Genomic DNA, 20,260 nt, shown 5'->3' on the forward strand with positions numbered 1-20,260 from the left:
GGACGTTTTGTTTTTGAAAAATCGTATACACGTTTGCTAAAGTGAAAAATTCCCGAAAACATAGAGAAAAAAATATTGAAAACTAAGCATAGAAAATATGGTTAGAAATTTCTAGGAATTAACTATACTCTTAGCGTTTGTTTCTCTCTTTCACTTGCGAGTGAATTTCCTTAAGCGCAGCCTAGACTTGATTTTAGTTACAAACTACATGGCTAAGCGTTATCTCTATATTAGATTGATTTTTCAGTGTATTTATAGAGAACTGTGGGGGGAACTCGAAGGGATAAAAAGTCGGGCGGGACTAGAAGTCCGCCTCGTGTTTGATGCGATAGCTGGCATAGGTCTCCTCCAGCGGTGAAAAGTCTTGGGTGCTGGGCTGTGATCATTTTCCAAGTAATTGGCACAGATTTACGTAAGGTTTTTCGTAAGATAGATAGAGAGAGATTTTAGAAATGTGGGGTATACTCTGTGTCTCGTATTTTTAAATGTATTTTGTTTAATTTTTTTTTGTGGGCTATGTCAGTGTCTGCTTGTTGCTGTTGTTGTTGTTATTGTTGTTCAGAGAGGAGGGACGGGGGATGTCAAGTATTTACAAGTTTACAAACTCAAAAACCGATAAGCGGACTTATCGATCCCACTGTCTAACTGACTGTACCCAAAGAAATCAGGGCAGAAAAGTCAGGCCAGCTCTCGTATATCATATCATATCAGTATACATATATAATATATGCGTATTTGTGGGTATTTATATATAGTTTCTATATAGAACTCTATATAGAGTTATGTGCATATGTAAAATTGTTAAAAATTGGTTAGTTTTGGGGTTAGTAAACTTTCTCATAATATAAGTTCATTACTTCAATTCTTGTTGGTTTGATTTTTTTTTTTTTTTGGGGTGTTGAGTGTGGGTTAAGTAAAGAAAAATAATCAAAAATAGTTGGTTAATGGTGTGTGTGAGTGTTGGGTTTTTTTGTTAATAATAATTAATAATATATTGGCGAGCTATATGGGCCTCTTGCAAAAACGAAGTTCTGGAACATTGTTCATTGTTGTAATTTAGTTCTCAATTACTTTATGCTTTTCTTATCTGGCTTTTGTTTCTTTAGTTGTTGGTACTTTTTACAAATTAAGCGAAATTGTTTGTTGCTCTAATTATTGTTGCTCAGTTGCTTTTGTTCATTTTTTGTTTGTCTGTTTATCTTTATCATTTACAATCTGCTTGAGATATATAAACTGATGCTTTGTGTTTATGTGTGTTCTGTTTTGAGAGGGAGTGAAATGAACTGGGAAGGCGCGCGTGGCGGGCAAAGTGTACCCACTTCGGCCCGGCCCACGGCTGTCCTCAGTGTTTTGGAACTTAAATTTATGGCATTTACTGTACACAGAGGAGAGCAAACAAATTCTGGCCGTGGCAGCGGTAGCAACATTAATGGGTATCCGTGAGATACATTCGTGATTCGTTCGTTCGGCTCGGTTCTGGTCATATCGTTCGTGGTCGGTTCGTTGGTTGTCTTTCGGTTCGGATTTCTGGCCGAAGCCTCTTGGAAGCTCGTTTGTCGCTGGTGTACGTCACTCATGTCGGTTACTGTCCTCGGTTCGGTTGCTGCTGGCCACCGATGTTGCTGCCTTGCTGCAACTGTTGCCGCCGTCGCATGTTGCATGTTGCTGCCGTTGATATGTTGCTGCTGCTGCTCCGGCTAGGAAATTCCTCTGCTCTCCATTTCGCTTGATTTTTGTTTTGTATCTGTTTTTGAATTTAATAATATTTTTTTGTGTTTCTTTTTTTTTATATATCGGATTTCTTCGCTTTCTGATTCTGACTAATTTACAATGTGTGTGTGTGGGTGTTTTGTGTGTGTTCATAATGACGTACAACTTCTTCTGCGTTCGGATTTGGATTTGAATTCATCAATATTAATATTATGTTTGTTCGCACAAAGTGAATTAATTTTACTTAATTTGCTTATACAGTGTGCAGCAACATTCTTTTCTTTACTTTTTTTTTGTGGTTATCGCTCGGTTATTCGCTCGATTGGCATTTCGTATTGATTGATCGCAATTATTATTATTGATTCATTTAATCCCAGGGCATTGTGAGCACCCGCTTCGTTTTTGCAAGAAGGTCGTTATCGTACTACGAACATGGGTGCACCACCGCATTGTAGCTCGCCAATATAGGACCATGTGCTCCCGCGAAGGGGGTACTCACAACGTCTGGTGTACTAGCTCCATCGGTGTGCGATGTGGAGTCGGCATTGCTGCGCCCTTCTCCGTTCGCCGATCCCAACTCCGGTGGTTTGGTGGTGTCCCGTTCGTCGATCACTAAATCTATTGGCATTTTACCCTTTAAACACGATATATACCGATGACAGAAGTTATCGCATAATTCGTGTACCTGCAACGAGACAACCCCGCGGACAAGGCAGAGAAGTTGGTAGAAGAGAGAGAGAGAGAAGAGATCATCAGTTGTGAGTCGTTTTTAAGGGGTACGATTTCATCAGGGGCGGGGTGGTTGCTTTATCTTAGGGGGTGCTACTCTCTAAGGGGGTGCTCGATATTTAATATCCATATATCTCAGGGGCTTATAATTTAAAGGGATCCTTACATTTATAATCTTAATAAATAGAAACATACTTTCATTAAATAATAACGAAAGCTAAGCAGATGATCAAATAGAGAATTTGTGAGTCATAAGTTTCAAAGATCATTAATTTATATACAATTTTGATTATATTGCATTATTAATTGATTTTAAAAATATTTCCGTATTTTATTTTTCAATGTTTTTTGATCATCTGCTTTTGAATATATGGATATATTAAATGTATAATTTCAATGAATAATAAATATTGCATACTTTTTCTTAAATGAAATCTGATTTTGTTGGTTAATGAGTATTGCTGATATTTATTTTTCACTTAAAGCTTATATCTACTCTTGAAGCCAGCTTAAACATTGCCATACTAAGCGCCATCGCATTCTTGGCCCAACCAGAAACCTGCTCATCCCGGTTGCCCCGGCCCGATCCCCCCTCCACCCGCAAATGGCATGCAAATTGCTTTTGATGCGTTACCTGAAAACTCCAACTCCGACTCCGACTCCATCGCCAGACTCATGACCATGATGATGGCACTCAAAAATGGCTGAGGCAGAGGCTTTACCTCTAACCAAGGCCCATAAATATGCATAGAGGTACGAAATAATGCACTGGCCGAAAAGGAAGTGGCCGGCGAACGAGGCAGGCAGCTTAGCCCCGGGGCACACTTTCAGCCAAATAACCAACCAGGCCGACCAGCCAGGCCAACAACCAAGCAGCAACAGCAACGGCAAGCAGCAACATGAGACAGCAGCACGTGCAACACTCGCATTAGCAACATGGAGAAGATCGCTGGCGTCAGCGGGAAAAAGGCCCATGAAGACTTGGCCAACAGAATGCGTTTTTAAAGCCCTGTTGTTGTTGCCGTGTTTGTGTGTGTGTGATAAAACAAATGCGATAAGGCCAAAGTGAGTGTGAGTCAGGCATATATGCAAATATGCAGCAACAAAGAGAGGAATGCAGCCGCCGCCACGGCTAAAAAGAAATTAATTGCACTGGGCCATGGCTGGCAGACACAGCAGCAACACCAGCAACAACAACAGCAGCAACACCAATAGCAACAGCAACAACAGGGTGCTCCATTTAACCGGGGCCAGGCATTTAATTTACGAAAAAGTGCGCGTTGCTTATGCAAATTGTTTGTTGTTGCTGCTGTGCGGTGTTGCTGCTGCTGCTGCCGCTTCTTTTCTTCGCTTTTTTTTGGCCTGCGAAAGCTGCAACAGCCAGGCTATTAACTTGTTGCCCATTGCCCAAACTTGTCAAACTCGTTTGCAGGCTGCTTTCAATGTTATTGTCACCGAAAAATATTCGCATAAACCGAAAAAAGATGATAAAAAAGCAACGGCCAGCAACTGGTTTATGACAGGACAATGTCAAATTTGTCGCCGTCGCTGATAAGCTGCCACAGCAGCAACATGTTGCTGGCGGAGTCCCGGTTTTATGATTGCATTTGTAGCTGTCAAAGTGACCATAACAATATCCATAAAGCGTGCAATTAGCACGCCAGCAACATGTTGCCGCTGTGGCCGCGCACATGCAACATGAGAGCGCCCACCAAATTGATATGTTTATGCGATGCTGCTGTTGCTGCTTGGGTTTGGGCCCTTCGGAGACCCGCGGACTTTCGATGCCGGCTGGCTGATAACTTTTGATTAATTTGTCAGCATTGTATGTGACATTTTCGAACGGCTCATTGCGATATTTATGACTGCCAGTGGCCCCCATGTTGCTGTTGCACATTGCTGTGCCTGTTGCCGTTGCTGTTGCTGTTGCACATTGGGTGGGCCCGCGAGCAACAAGGGCGACAGGCGGACATGGACAGCAGCAACAGCAACAGCAACAGCAACGGTGAAGGCAACTGCAACAACAGCAGCAACCAGAGGGCGTTGCTTGTAAATGCTGACGCTCATTTGTACATCCTGTTAAGCAAAACTTTTCACAGCAGCAACATCGGCTTTTCCTCACCTCTTCCCGCGCAGCTTCCTCTGTTCTAATCTCGATGCAAATCGCTTCAATCTGCGCAGTGGTAATTCTCGATTTCCGCTCATAGATAGCTTCAACTACGAGTATTCCCCCATCTAAACTCTCGGCACGCAACCTCCAACACACAGTCTGTCTAACAAGTTTACAGCGCTCTCTATGACATTTAAATGCAGGGTAATTAATTGTATTATGCAATGCATAAGTGCTCTTAATCGTTTATCAACTTTGGTCTTAGTTATGTTGGGCCCTAAGCGATAGTGATTTCCTCTGAATTGTATCTTTCTATTACCTATTTTATTTTATTAAAATTTGTTCTAGAAGTTTTAGTGTCTGCTTCACCTTTCATTGAAACCCCTGATAAATCAATCAATTTATCTGCATTTTATTCAGCTAGAAAAATCCAAGAAATTCATCAGTTGTCTTGGCAGCCCTCAGCTTGCATCATCATCCAACGGCTGAGCCAAAAGTATACAGCTGTCGATGGCGATGTTGTTGGTGTTTTTAGCGAGAGATCCCGAAGCGATCTTGGCCAAGCCATCAAAACAAGGCCCCCAAATCGGTGGTGATGTGGTTGTTGTTACTGTTGGTTCTGTTATGCCCCCATGCCGGCATTAACCCAACCGATTCCGATTCCCCGATTCGATACCCATGCCCCCTGCCGGCGGAGAAGCGTGTGCAACTGACCCAACGTGTTGTGTCTCCGGCTATGTCTGTTTGTCCCACTGTCCATCGGTCGGTTTGTCCCACCGTCCCACTGTCTGTTTGTCAATTGCAATGCCTGCCTGCCTGCCTGCCTGCTTGACTTTTTTCTCCCCTTATTTTTTGCTGTATTTTATTTTTTATTTTGTTTTTTTTTTTTTTTTTTTTGCATGTGACTCTGTGACGAGAATTGTCCGTGTGCTGGGGAGCTAAAAAGCTGGAGCTGGAGACTGGGGCCCAAAGCCTGGAGCTCCGAGACTGAGAAACTGAGCAACTGAGACTGCCAAACCAGTTTTGACAGACACAAGTCTTGAAAACGTCTTTTTAACTGATTCTGTTCGCTGTTGTTGTTTTTAGCAGCGGCAACAAATATGCACAGATACAGATATACATTTACTCGCTCCCATATAGATGTTGTATGTTTTTTGTATTTTGTACTTTATTTTTTTTTTTTTTTTGCCAAGTCAACCCGCACATTTTATTTAAGTATATTTTGTATTTCTTTGTAGTTTTTTGTTCTTTGCATTTATATTTATTTTATACACCAAAAATCGACCGCTGCATTTTGTTGGCTGCATATAAATGAATGTGTTTTTTTATGCTTTATTTTTTGTTCGATTTTGCGTTTTTGTGTACAAGTTGCTACAGTTCTTTGTTGCTTTCGTGTGTGTCGCAAGCTGTGTGAGTGACAAATGACAAAACAAAAACCTGTCGTGGTCTCCACCGCTGCTGCTGTGATGTTGATAAAGATCTTGAATGTTTATTTCGCTTTTTTTTTATACTCTTTTTTGGCTTTCTATACAGGGTGCTGGTCGACTGCAACAAATTGCAGCTGGCCAACTGACTGACTAACTTGGCTTACTGCACTAGTTTTGTGCTTCTGTTTGTTTTGCGAACTTAGAAAGCGTTTGGTGATTAACTACTAATTGCACCTTGATTGACTCTTCTTCGTTCGATTCCTTTTCGCTGTCATTAGCCTATATCCATGGTCAATACTCTCCCCACAGAAAGAAAAGCTACTGCATTCCACAGCAAATGACTTTGGGTCTAGCCGAGGGCTAAGAAATAACTTTACCAATGACAAGTATTGAAAAGTTCAAGTGCTTTCTATAGGTATTTTATCTACATTTTTAAATTTATTTTTATAAGTTTTATTAGTGTGTAAGAGTCTTTTAAGATCGATGTTTGTTGTTTAACAAACAATCACCAACTCTACTCTACTATATATTCCCTGAGCGTTTGTCTTGTTCTGCTTCTTTTTTTTTTTGGTTCGTGTAGAATGTTTTGCATAATTTCTTACTTAAGACTTAATTGAAAAAAGAGTGAAGAGCGACTTTCGGACGGGTTTTCTGGCCGGCTTAGCTCTCAGACTCGGACTTAAACTCCGGCTCTGGGTTTCGGTTTCAGTTTCGGTTTCGGTTTAGGTTCGCTCCACGCTTCGTTGCGCATTTGCCTAATTAATTTTCTCAGCACAGCAGCAACAAAAAAACACAACAAAATACATAAAAGAGGGGGTAGCCGGCATTAATTACGACCACGTTTGAGGAACAACTTCCATTAAGTCACAGACTGAGAGACACGCACCCAAAGAGCCGCTTGCATATTATTTGAAATTAAAACAAATTAGGCAACCTGTAATTTTTCCATTTAGACAATAAAGTGTCTAATAATCAAGTAGGTGTTGTAGAACCCTCTCAGCATAAAACCTCCCCCCTTGTTTTAAGCTGGGAAAATAATTTATGTGTCTGCGTTATCTAGGAATTATGTTAGAAAATCGAGGGGAAGTTCTGCAGTCATCACACCTCATGTATCAACAACAAAAGAGAAGCCGAAACCTGAATGCATTCCATTGTTTAGAAACTATTTTTCCTTTTTGTTTTTATCTTACGCATGAAACTGTAACCGAGTACAAAAAACACCTGCCGCTGGCCAAATATTTGTGGTCTAAGCCACATCCTGTGCCCCTTGCCCCCGACGACAAATATTTCACTTTGATTGGCAATTAATTCAATTTTCAGCTGAATTTTTTTGTATTTCTCCTTTAATTTAGACATTTTGCAAGTGTATTAGACCGACTGCAGTTATATATGTGGTCGCCTGCTGTGGGACTCTATGTCCCCCTTGCCCCCTTGCCTACTTGCCCCTTTGCAACATGGCTCAATAAAATGTCAACACAAATGTTGGTAATTGAAATGCGCGCCCGTTGGCAACTATTTGCCTGCTTTTTTCGCCCCGGCGTTTGGGCCCGGTTTTATTTATGGGCCTGCTGGCTGGAGACTGTGTTTTTGGGTCCTGGGTTCCTGGTTAAGCATTTTGGGTGGTCTTTTTGGGGCGTTGATAAATGATTGCCGACAACTTGGCCCGGCTTGGCTCGCTGGCTTTTTCAGTTAATTGCAATGACTAAACAAATGCTGCTTTTTCTGCTTTGATGACGTTGCATAAATAAAGTTTGATATTAAAGCAATGGCAATGTTTTAGCTGGCTTAAATGGTATACTATGCTAAGGGTTATATCTTTAAAATCGTTACTTACTTTTTCTAATTCTAAAAGGTGAAACCGAAGTACTTGTATTGCTTGCACCATCTGTAAAGAGTGAAAAAGAAATACAAATTTAGTTAAGGTGATTACAAGTTGAACAAACATTTTCACAGAGTGACCAGACTGCTAATTAAACCACCTGATATCAAATTTCAGGGCTCTTAAAAAAATGATAAAAAGGACTTGGAAACATAATAAACAATTTCTTATAAACATTTTAATTGATTACACAAAACACTCTTGCACACTCAAAAACACACATCACGGGGTTTTGCCTGGTGTGACCAGACCGCTAATTAAAACATCACTTTGACATTTGACATTTTTACGATGCTGCTAACTGCTGCTGTGTGGCCTGTTTGGTTTTGGTTATTGTTGCAGCTACTGACAGGAATTCCATTTTAACCCAAGACATGCCATAAACATTTTTATAGCAAGGGGTTTCTTTTTATTTCTGCCTCTTCCTTTAAGTGAGTGTTACTAAATGCACTTTTAAATGTTCAAACACGATAGCGGATAAAGGGGCGGAGCACGCGGGGGGAGTGGCAACCACAGAGTGGCATGCCAAAATGATTTATGACCAAAGTACGCAGACGCGAGCGGGCCAAAAGATAGACACACGGCCATGGCCAAGTCGATCTATGTCTGTATGAGGGATGGATGAGGGAAAAAAACGGGGGAAACTCGGGGGGTTTTTCAGTGATTTTGTACTACAACTAATAAACTAATCTGCAAGTGCATAAAATTAGGGCCACCAGAGGAAACTCCGCCGTGAGTGAGTGGGTAAGTGAGTGACACATTTACGACTGCCGGCAATTAAAATTAGTTTTGCCCATAATCTCTTTATACTCCGCCAGACTCTCTGCTATATATACATATATCTGCATCTTGGTTTTTTTTTCATCATCCGACTTTAGCTTAGCTGCTAGCCAATTGCATGGCTCGTTTTGCACTTTTTGCACTCTTTGCACGCGGCATTTCCGTCTTGATTTACATTCTGCTGGATGCTGCCTCCGAAATGATCTCTTTTTGGCCCCCCTTCAGTCGCCCCCTGTTCCCCTACTCATGCCCATAAAAATTGTTATGACTCGGCGGGTCGAAGAATGCCGGGAAGAAACAAAAGTAAGGAGAAGGATCTGCTCAGCGAGTTGTATTAATACCTCGTTTTTAGGATTGCTGGTTAAAGGATTTTCAATACACGATTAAAAAATCTCATTATCTGTTTAAAATGTATCAAAAATAATAAAAAAAAAAGTATTCCGAAAATTACAAATTGTGATGGATTTTTAAAGTGTTTCAATTATAAAAATTGGTCTACAAAAAATCATAAGCTAAATACATTATTGAGTATTATCTTTTTATTTGGAATTTTCTTTTGGTGACATATATCTTTTGTAGTTAGTATAACTTTGTATTATTTCCCTCAATATTTATTTCCTTATTTTCCAGTGCACCACTGACTCATTTCGTTTCTTAACTTCTGACTGATCCTCAGAAATGTATCTGCCCAATCTGAGTGCTCAGAATCTCGATGCTCTTTTAACGATCATTTCCTTTGGCAGATTAGCATGAGTTCCGTTCCCCTAAACTATAATAATGCTCCTCGAAGATTTCAGCTCATCATGAGCGGCGATCATGATCATTTCCAAGGTTGTGCTGCTGGCATTTGCCTTGGATCGGGCCCCCGTTTTCCACCTCCCCCCCCCCCTTTTTTTGCCCCAGACAGCGAATGCATATTCTACTAAAGTCAAGACGTTGGCTCCATTGTTGTTATGTGTTTTTTTCGCTTTGCATTTTTTACTCTTTTTTTTCTTTGCACACCCAAGGCTGCAGGCAGCCCATTTAGAGAGTGCAAAAATGTCATATGCATCATTAAATCGTTCTGCTTCATATTGTCGTTCGCATGGGTTCGCCCGTTGCCAGCCCCCCCTCTCTATATGCCCCGATATCGCCCCGACTATACTATATCCCCCGAGAGAAGGCAGAAATCAAGAGCGAAAAGTATGGCAACGCTGTCCAATAAAATGACTAAACAACTCAGTTCGGCCTGACGAACAAATGCTCATAAATTGCGTTCGTTTGCAGTGGCTTTGCGCTTTTGCTAAATTCACTGTGATTTATTCTAAATAAAAGAAAATTATTCAATTGTCGTCGTTGTTTTGGGTCAAGGTGATACACACACACACACACATCATACACACACAGAAAAAATAAAAAAACAAAAAATAGCCATGATCTTTGGCTTTGGCAACTTGCTGCCAAGGAGGCTGTGTGCAACATTGTTGCCAGCTTTGGTTTCTTTATTTTTCTTTTTTTGTGATTTTTTTATTTTACTTACCAGTGAGTCGACTTCGGGATCTGCGGTATAATAGGGTTTCTGTGATCTTATCTGCAAAGAGAAAGAGCAAGGAGGACGATGGTTAGTGAGTGTTAAATTTACACAGAGAAAAAGTATTTGTATTTGCTAAGGTACAATTTCATTGAGGTATTGAAGATTAAATATTGCAGATAATGAGATCACCATGAGATCAAAATATTTGCAATATTTTGAAACATTTCTTTTAATAATTCTAAATTAAATATTTAAAGATAACAAATGTAGATTTTTTCCCACTCTGTACAGACTATTGCCAGCTGTCCTGTTCTAAAAACTTGCCCTCTTCATTGTTTTTTTTTGTTGCTTTGCTATTTTATGATGGCTTGGTTGCCGATAAGCTCATGCCAAACCAAAATATTGTACACATTATAAAACTACAACAGCAACCATAAGCAAATCGGTTCCACGGCGAGCATGGGAAACGCAACATTTGTGCTCATCAGTCCATCAGCTCATCAGCTCGTCAGCGGACCCAAAGCCGAAAACCGAAAACCAAAAACCCAGTCCCCAGACCCCAGACCTCAGACCCCGAAGAGGTGACGATGCGACTCGCTGTGACCATAAAAGAGATTCTCGCTTTTATAGCAATCCCGAACACACAGCGATATAAAAATAAACCACACACTTAGATAAAGATCACAAAGGCAATATCTGGCTAGATAAAATGCCACACAGACCGAGAAGGTCATCAAAATGCTGTGCGAATTATTTGAGATCTCTTGCCGATTTCGGTGTTAGCCGGCCAGCTCTCACGGAACTGAGCCACAATAAATGGCCAAGACGAGATGTGGTCTTCAGTTGTCAGAGTTGGGTCGTTAGATAAACACAAATCGACGACACACACCCGCTGCGATATCTTATATAACGGTCGACACGGACCTGACCTTGTCCAAATGCGTGTGTGTTTTGGTGTTTTTGTGCAGAGTTGTGGATGGTTGGCCACCCAGCAACTTGCAACAAGGTTGCCCTGCAGGCGGGCGGTCCTCAGACAGGGTTTTATATTGTCCCGGGAATAAAAGACCTGACCCTGAATAGGGCTACGGGTATTACTGATCTCGCACTGCCATTGCAAATGAGAGGATCGAAAAGGTAACATATAACTTTATTTTATTTTCAAAACAAAGCTTCAGATCAAACAAAAAATACACAAGGATTGGGAATTATAAAATTTTCTTGACAACATTGATAAAAACCTGCACAGTGCAAGGTCACTCTAATAATCAAACATGCAGATTGCCACACTAAACTTTTAGCTTAGTTCTAGGGCAATTCTTATCGAATCTCAAATAAGCTTCGATACTAAGGACTAACACTCTTTAAATGATACTATTTTGTTAAGCAAAAATGGTATTTAACCAGCATAATCCCCTTAAGCAATTACCGAAAAAATAATGCCCTACTGATCTGCTCCAGCTGAAACTATGATCGTCCAGATGCACAAACCCACACAGACTCGAGTCCAGCGGTCCAAGGCAGTAACGGCAATTTGAAATCAACTGAGGCATGTGCAGCTAATAATTACACACTTTGCACACGGACGACGGGGAAAGGCGGGGAAAGAGTTGGAAGACTTGTATCTAGATATGTGGGCACTTCCATACCATTGTACGATGGTCGTATGAGAAAAACGCCCCATTGTGAGGCCGGGGCAGCCACTACAAAATGTACCATACACCATACCCCATACACCATACAATAATAACAAACACAAAGCACGGCCATTGAAGAGTCGCGATCGAAGAGGGGGGGAAACGAGGGTTTGGGGGGGAGACGAAAAGCGGACCCAAGTTGCGTGTTGGGTATTTTGCAAAAGTTGTTGCCTGTTGGCTTTTATGTTGCATTTTCAAATGCTGGTTGGCTGATGGTGTTGCACACTCACACACCGAGATACAGATAAAATGGGAACTTGCCAAACTGGTTTCGCTATGCAGGCCCGTTCGTTCGGCTCGCGCTTTTGGCTTTAACTGATATGAAAAGCAGTCGGCCAGAAGTTGTGCCGGGCATATTGCACGCACTTTACCGGAGGTGAGGCCTTTAAAAAATGGCTGCCCCGAAACCTTGAACACACACATCTAACTCCTCGACCATCCTAATTGAAGTTCTTCGCCAAGAGAACGAGATGATTTTAAAAATATATAAATCATGCGGGCAACTACTAAAATGCACAGCATGAGACAAGTCTATAAATACAAATGTTCAGCAGTTGGGGCGTGAAAATGAAATAGAAATGGAAATGGGAATGGGAATGGGAATAGAAATAGGAATAAAAACGAAATGATTTTCCCTGCTTTCCCAACAGTTTTGTCAACATGCTGCAGTGCGTGGGCGTCTGCAGCTGACAATTTAGTATTTATAGTTTAGTTTTATTTCAAATCTGACTCAAATCGAGTGTGCGGAAATCGTCACGCGCCCCAACGGAACCTGAGAACCCAAAGCGAAACCCATTCCTAATCAGTTTCACATGAGCACCCCATAAATTTCTATTTTTGTTTTCTCATCGTTTTTTATTTTTATTTTTTTTTCTTCGTTTTTTTGCGACAACGGGCGAAAAGAAATCACTACTGTTTAGATACTGCTCTTCAAAGCGCCTTTTTTATGATGCCAATAAATGCAATTATACAACCAGCAAAAGGTTTACAATGTCGCGTCCCCAAATCGCTGGCCCCAAAGATACAAAACAAATAAAAATCTAAAGTAAAATAAAATAAAAATCGAAACCTAAAGGCGTAGGTGGTCATAAATTTACCGTGCGAGTGATTATGGGGGGGAATTTTGAAATCAGTACCATTTCATCAACCACGTGCTATCATCCCCTGTCATAAAACCTACATATATACAGGTATATAGACGGAAGGTCTGACGAATTATGATTCAATCAAGAACATTTCCCCAGACAATTATCGAATGGCGAGAGGCGAAGAAAGCGAAACCGAGCAACTAAATCTGGGTTCATAAAAGACAGAGTAAAAGTATTCATTCTAGCCGGACTATATTCGTTTTATAATGCCAATACACGGCCGGGCATGATTTTATGGCCAGGTCGCGAGGCTATAAAATCATTCCGTCGCTAGTGAGCGAGGAGATAGCCCCGGACTAGGGACAATAGTACGGGCCTTTGGGCCGCAGCCACTTGAGTAATGTGGCCATAAAGCCCCAGTCAGAGTCCCAGCCCGGACCGGGCCATAAAGCAATTTATGCACCACCGACTGCCCCGACTTCTGGAATCAGCGCACAGTAGCCGGCTCTTCGAGTTGTCGCTGCCGTCAAAAGCTGCCTGTCGATCGTCGCTGAGCCTCCGGCCACTTGAGAAAACACTGCAGTGATAACAGTGATAACACAGCCCAACAACAAGAAAAGGGGCTGGAAAATGATTCGCAAGCAGTACGAAAAATGTGGGAAAGGCCAAATTAAGTGCAAGTCACCTAGGAAGTCCATGAATTGAAAACTGAATGGAAAAAATCGAAGGTCCACAAAATATTTTACACATAAAGTTTTTTAATTTAGAATTTACCCAAAAATATGATATATTTTTGTTTTATTTCAGTTCCACTTTCTTTATTGACAAATATATAAATTTAATTAAATCAGAGTGAAACACGAGGGGTAACAATTAATCGAGAAACTGACAGCAAAGAACTCAAGTAAGTGCTCTCTTTTTTAATCATAGGCGTGATTAACATTATTGTTTTTGATCTTGAAATATATTTCTGATAATTAGCTAAAATTAATATATGAGTTAAATAAGAGTTCAAATCCGCTTAAATTGATATATTTCCCAGGAAACCTAGAACTCAAAAGTTCAAAGTTCGACCTGAAACTGGGACTATTTTCCCCGGAGAATCCCGCCCTCTTATTAGTTGATCTAATTGCGGAGCCAAAAGTCAGCGGGGGATATGAAAAGCGAGGCGCCTAAATTGCAGCACGTAGCCGCATTATATTATTTTCATTTCCATGTTGCGTGCCACGGCGCCAGCCGCATGCGGGTTTTCCCTCCCCCTTTCCTCCCTTCCCCACCGCTCCCTTTAACATTATAAACAAACAGAAAGACCAACAAAATATTTGGAAAAGAGATAGCGAGTGCGAGTGTCTGAGGGAATGTTATCAAGATTTGTACAGTGGCCCGAGGAAAACAAACCAAATTAAAGTAACAGCCGAAGATGAAGATAGAGGCCAGGCAGCAAAAGCTCTGAGACATTTTTCATAAACTCGAGCAAAAGATTATTTCAGTTTCGGTCTAGACTTCAACAAATTTGTGACCGCAAAAACACAAGAAGAACAACATCCCTGCTCAGTCACTGCAAAATTGCACTTACCTCAAACAGCGAAATATAAACTGAGACTAAGCCGAACTCGAATCGAGACAAAACCATATCGAGTTTCTCACACCTACACAATGGGAAAATGGAACCACGCTTAGGTGCCTAAAAGCTTGCACAATAAACCAAAAACAGAGTCTTAACTTTTGGGGGTACTATAGCCATTTAAGGTAAAGAAAATGCAAAAAATAATATTATAATTTTTGTACATGGTACATTTTAAAAATGAAGTACAAAAAATTTAAATACAAAATAATTTGGTCCCCCCTTTTCCAAACTTATGTCGCCGCCCTTGTGTTGTAACCCACTCATAAAAATAACAATAATTTCGTTGTAATACAAAACCAAAATCCAACAGGAAAAAAGAGAGCTTTATTTGCCTAGCCGATGACGATGATGTTGGACTTGTTTAATGTCGTTGATTACTTTTACCCGGCATCAACAAACATAAATAGAACAAAAACAATAACAAAAACCAAAGCGAATGCGTTGTCATAGTTGTAGTTGTAGTTGTTTTTATCTATATCTTTATAATGGGCGCACAATATCGGTAGTAAAACAGCCGCAATTGAGGTGACACAAGCAGAAACTAGAAACAAAACCAGAGACTCAACGACCCCCACCGACAGTTTCATGTGTACACCCCTCTGGAAGGAGTATGGTATCCCCGAGTGTGGTGGGGGGGGGGTTACTCCACTCCAGATACTTCAGTTTACGACCCGAAAGTAAACGCACTGGGGCAGCTACCGCTCAGATACACTACTTCTAACGCTTTTACGTGTGTAAGCAAACACACACAGAGGTAGAAAAATGGGAAAAGAGCGGCAGAGACAATGTCAATATTTGCATTGGCCAAGAGATTTCTTGGCCGCTGCTTACCTGAGCCAAAAAGAAAATAACAGACACTAGAGATAATTGTAATAATGTTGCCCCTAAACATCCGGTCTTTAACTGATAATCGGGCAAATAACCAGAGATGTTTCATCCACATAAACTTGGATGTTCAAGTGAAAGATGGTTGACAAGTTCGCCGCCGCCTGTCAATTGTGCCACAATTTGTCATTTTACAGCCTCTCGCTGTGCTTTGGTTTTTAATTGAGAACGTTTAGCAGACATCTCGTCTCGAGAGCCGCCGCTCATAAATCATTTTGGGTTAGCTTCTAGGGGGGGTGCGTTGGATTTTCCCCATAAGTATCGCCACATAAATAAAGGCGCAGCGAAAGAGTGAAATATTTCCCGAAGAGAAGGCAAGAGGAAACCATTTCTACACACAGTAAAGAGAAAATGATCATAAATCCATATTGATCTTGGATCTAATTTCTTGTTCTCATATTAAAGTTGATATTACAATTTCACCATTAGATAGTCAGTTTTAATGGGTATATCTTGTGTTTCGGTTTCTCTATTTCTTGGGTTAGCGCAAATTGATGGGACACCCTAATGGGTTAACAGACATTATGTATCTAGCAGATACACACATTCTATTCCATGGCATATATAGAGCTGTTAAAAAGGGTCAAACTACTGAACAAATATTGAAAGTCATTCCGGGGCAGCAGCAGCCCGAAAATGTTGCCATAATCCAAACACAAACTGGGAATGAGACGGGTATAGAAATGGAAAGAGAGAACGATATGCTGGCAGTTAACTAAATAATCACATTTAAAAGGCGCCAAGTGGTTCCATAAACAAATATTTGAGGGAATTTGGAACGCATCTTGTCTGCCGTCTAATGCTGCTAATGGATTGTGGCTCGTATGCAACTGTTAAGTAAATAATCTTGGAAAATCCACCCTGCGTCCGATCTTTGCCCCCCCCTTTTTCTTTTTTCAGCGGCTGTGCCAAATCAATTCACGCTGTGCAATTGCGGCAATCAACATCAACAGCAACATCTACAGAATGAATGCAACGCAATTCCGAAAAATTAAAGAACTTTCAACCCCCTGCCACTCCCCTTGATTTTTGTGGAAACAGTTGCGTCTGCGCGCTTTTGCTCATTTCGCAGTTTGGCTAAAAAATAAAATAAAAAAAAATAAATAAATAAAAATAACAGAGGGATTCTTTTGATTGTTCTGCCCAAGAAATTCAAAACCCGCTAAGGGTTGCGATCGCACAAAACTAAAAGAACAATGCTTTAATAATATAACTAGAAAGAGGGAGAGGGCCGCAGAGCGAGAGAGAGAGATTAAAAAGGTACCAAATTCCAAATAAAAAGGTAAAGGTTTCTGTATATTTTTTTTTTTATCATTAAAAGAACAAAACAACGGAGAGTCGTCGAAGCAGGGAATATTGCACAAAAGAGATTAAGTTCCTTTTCTTTTTCTTATAACCCCGAGAAACGGAGAAACGGGGAAACGCAAATGCGTAGAGGAGAAAGGAGACGACGGGACGGACGAGCAGAGATATCTCTCCTACAGAGATCCCTCGGCAAAGTGAACATTCCAGCGAGGCTGTGGCCCTGGCTTTCCTGTGCTCCTGCTGACAATACAAACACAAATGCGAAGCGTAACCTTTCATACCTGATTATGAACCATCCTACTCCTCCTTCTCCTTCTCCGTTTCGGATGAAATCAGAAAATGCAATTTACGAAACAAAAAACCAGGGAGGGCCAACGAGAAATGCGGAGGGGGGAGGTTGGAAAAAGGTAAGCCAGTAAATTGCCTTTTGTAGGGAAAACCCAATCCAGAGAAAACATTGATTGGCATTAGGGCTTAACCTGTTCGGTTTCGGTCAGAACTCTGCTGTCTGTTACCTGCTCTTTTTGGCCAGCCTGAAATGTTGTGACAGTTGTTAGGCAGCCTGACAAATGTCAAGGACGGACAACTAGAGGCACTTCATTAATCATCTCGGATCGCCCTGGCTGCAACATGCAACAAATCAACTCATCGCATGTCCAAACTATTAGCAAAATGTCAAGAAACGAGCTTATTTTCATTTAACATTATTTAAAATGAAATCACAAAAATTATCCGCACATTCAGACGATGTTCCTTTGTCTCATTTTGGGGATCCTCAACAAAGAAATGATCAGACAACGAACTTTTGCTGGGCATTTTATTTTTATTTATGCACAAGTATATGGTCGCGCACTTTTCTTATACTTTTTGTGGTCTTTATTTTTTTGTTCATCATTTGCATCACATGTTGCTGGTTTTAAAGAGAAATTATAAAGCGTTTCCTTAGCTGCATCATTAGCAGCGCCAACACCAAAAGTCGCCTAACTATGCCCGCCATCAAGAAGAGGATATCTTGAGGGGAAATGGGGGGAGGGCTTTGCGGATGGGTCGGAAAAAAAGGAAAATAAGGAAAATGAGGAAAATATCACCCTGCTGCTGGCGTTGGCGTGGCGCATTTTACGCAGTTGCTTAGTCCAAATTAAAGTGAATATATATAGCATAGCGGGAGAGTGCCAACGAAGAGATATATCTATGCAATCTATCTATATAAAATGCATCGGCATCATCAGCGACAGCAGCAGCAAGAACAGCAGCAACAGCAACAGCAGCAACAGCAACAACAGCAGCAGCAGCAACAACTGCGCCAACAGCAACTACGAGGCAAAGTAAAAAAGTGCCAATGCCTTATTTTTAGCCCCTCTTCTGGGGCGAAGAAAACGACGCTCTCTGCTCCTCTGCTCGTTTGTTAAAATTCGATGGGCGAATGACATTTTTGAGTTATTTTTGTCAGCCCGACAACGACGAAAACAACCACGAAAACAACCAGCCAGCCAAAGAACTCAGCCAAACTATACTGAACTCGAGGCGAACCGAAATAAAAACGAAATGCAAGCGACAACTTAGTTGTTGACGTTCGGTTCGGTGAATGATCAACAAATGTCAACTGCGAGATGGCATCATTCATGATCGTTTTGCAGAATCCCAAGATATTCGAACATTTGAGGAGTATTTAATTAAATTGTGTTGCTTACGAAAGTTTTGGTATAACTTTTGGTAAGCCTTATGACCAGACTTCCCATAGTATTTTTAACGTTTTATGAACACTTCACCTTAAGTTTTAATTTGTTCGGAGGCGTTGCCAGATCCACAGTATGCCTCAACTTTATGTGACGTTTCATTGACAATCTGACAAAAGTCTATCAAAATCTCACCCAGCCAAAAACACAAAAAAAAGACGAACGACGGATGAGGCATCTTGATAAATGTGGCTCGACTTTGAGATGGTGTTTGAGTGTTGTTTTATGTTGTTCTTGTGGTTGCTGTTGTTGCTGTTGGTTTTATTGCCCATAGCAGGGGCCTGTCAAAATTCCAAATGGACCATAAATAAGAACATCATTTTTATAATATTCAACTGGGGGCGTCGGCTGTTGCAGTTGTTGTTTGCCAAAAATGTCGCAGGGCGCAGAATGGAGCCATAAGTTCTGTTTTGGCATCATCATTTGGATTCTGCGCGTCTACTGTTTCAAATGCGATCTTCACTGACTCATAAAAATAGCTGGCTGACGAAAATGGGGAGCAGGATGTGGAGCAGCAGCAGCAGCAGCAGCAACAGCTACTTGCAACATTATAAGTTGTATGTTAAAACATCGTAAATTATCCAAATGTCAGTGTGTGGCAGAGTATCTTCGGTATCAGTTTTATGAACTCTAAAAAGGGGGCGCTAAAGGGGGCGTGGAAGTGGCCGGTGAGGAAGTGTCAAGTGTGGGCAGCGCCATTCTGGAGTCACATCGCATATTTGTGACATATGGCAGCAAGACATTGTTGTTGTTGCCGCGGGGATGTTACTGTTGCTGCTGCTGCCGGGATGTTGCTGCTGTTGTCAGCGGGGACTGTAATTAAGTGCAGACTGCCCCGCTCATTGAGATGATGAGAATCGATCCTCAACGATCCTCGGGGCAATGTAATCCGATCATTTAGCGGCCTGCTTCGTTAAGTTCGTGTGCCGCGATTTCGCTGTTGTTTTTATTTTTATTTATATTTATTTAGTGGCCACATGTGGGCCATGTGTTGTTCCCATCCAGGGATGCCCAAAGATATAGGAGAGATGTTCCCTTTCCCGCTTCCCCCACACACAACCTCTTTCTCTGCAGAAATCGTCTCCAATTACCAATGGAACCGAAAGCTGGGGCCATTATTCTTACCTGTTTACTGAACATTGCAATATCCTCGTTGAACGATTCCGACGAACAGACATCGCCACCTTGCACCCCGGGCTCCCTCGGCGTACATGTGGCCAATTCGCACTTCTCAAAGATCAGCGCCAAAAGCGGGAATAGCGGATGTCTGCAACGAGAAGGGCACAATAAATACATAATACATCAGTTGGTCAAATTTCAGGACATTTCCTGTCCTACGACATGCAAATGAGCAGCTGCCTTTCGATCTGTATCTGTATCGGTCGCTGATTGGCAAATAAAAATCAAGAAAGTGGTAATAAATGAAAATTAGGTGGCAAAGTAAAATAAATAAACAAACAAGAACGACTTAATTCTAAATATTCTTACTGTCATTAGAATGTCTTTCTAAATAGTTGATTTTAATTATTATTATATAGCTCAATTTACTTTAATATATATTTCTGTTTTATGTAACTTTCTTGACTGTTAAACTTTATTTTAAGCCCTATTTTAAATACTTCCTTCTAAATTATTTCTCTGGATTCCCCTGAAAAGCCAGGATATTTCCTGACCAACAAAATGCAAATGAGCAGCTGCTTTTCCCATCTGCATCTGTATTTGTCTCCGTATCTGTATCTGTATCTTAGCCTTTATACACACACAAATAATCCCCCTC

At 41.1% G+C, this 20,260-nt stretch overlaps 1 protein-coding gene across 3 annotated transcripts in view; it reads right to left on the reverse strand.

Moving 5' to 3' along the window:
* LOC108044489 (homeobox protein homothorax) overlaps nt 1–20,260 on the reverse strand; it is a 108,821-nt gene that overhangs the window by 76,954 nt on the left and 11,607 nt on the right. For all 3 annotated transcript variants that reach the window (XM_044459156.1, XM_044459157.1, XM_044459155.1), the window contains exons 3-6: nt 19,609–19,750; nt 10,155–10,205; nt 7,811–7,861; nt 2,210–2,395 (exon numbers count right to left, since the gene is read on the reverse strand). In XM_044459156.1, the coding sequence (XP_044315091.1) occupies nt 2,210–2,395; nt 7,811–7,861; nt 10,155–10,205; nt 19,609–19,750 (430 nt within the window). The remainder of the gene's footprint in view (nt 1–2,209; nt 2,396–7,810; nt 7,862–10,154; nt 10,206–19,608; nt 19,751–20,260) is intronic.

The sequence above is a fragment of the Drosophila rhopaloa genome, unplaced genomic scaffold (genome assembly GCF_018152115.1).
Source record: "Drosophila rhopaloa isolate 14029-0021.01 unplaced genomic scaffold, ASM1815211v1 contig_178, whole genome shotgun sequence".
Taxonomy (NCBI): Eukaryota; Metazoa; Arthropoda; class Insecta; order Diptera; family Drosophilidae; genus Drosophila; species Drosophila rhopaloa.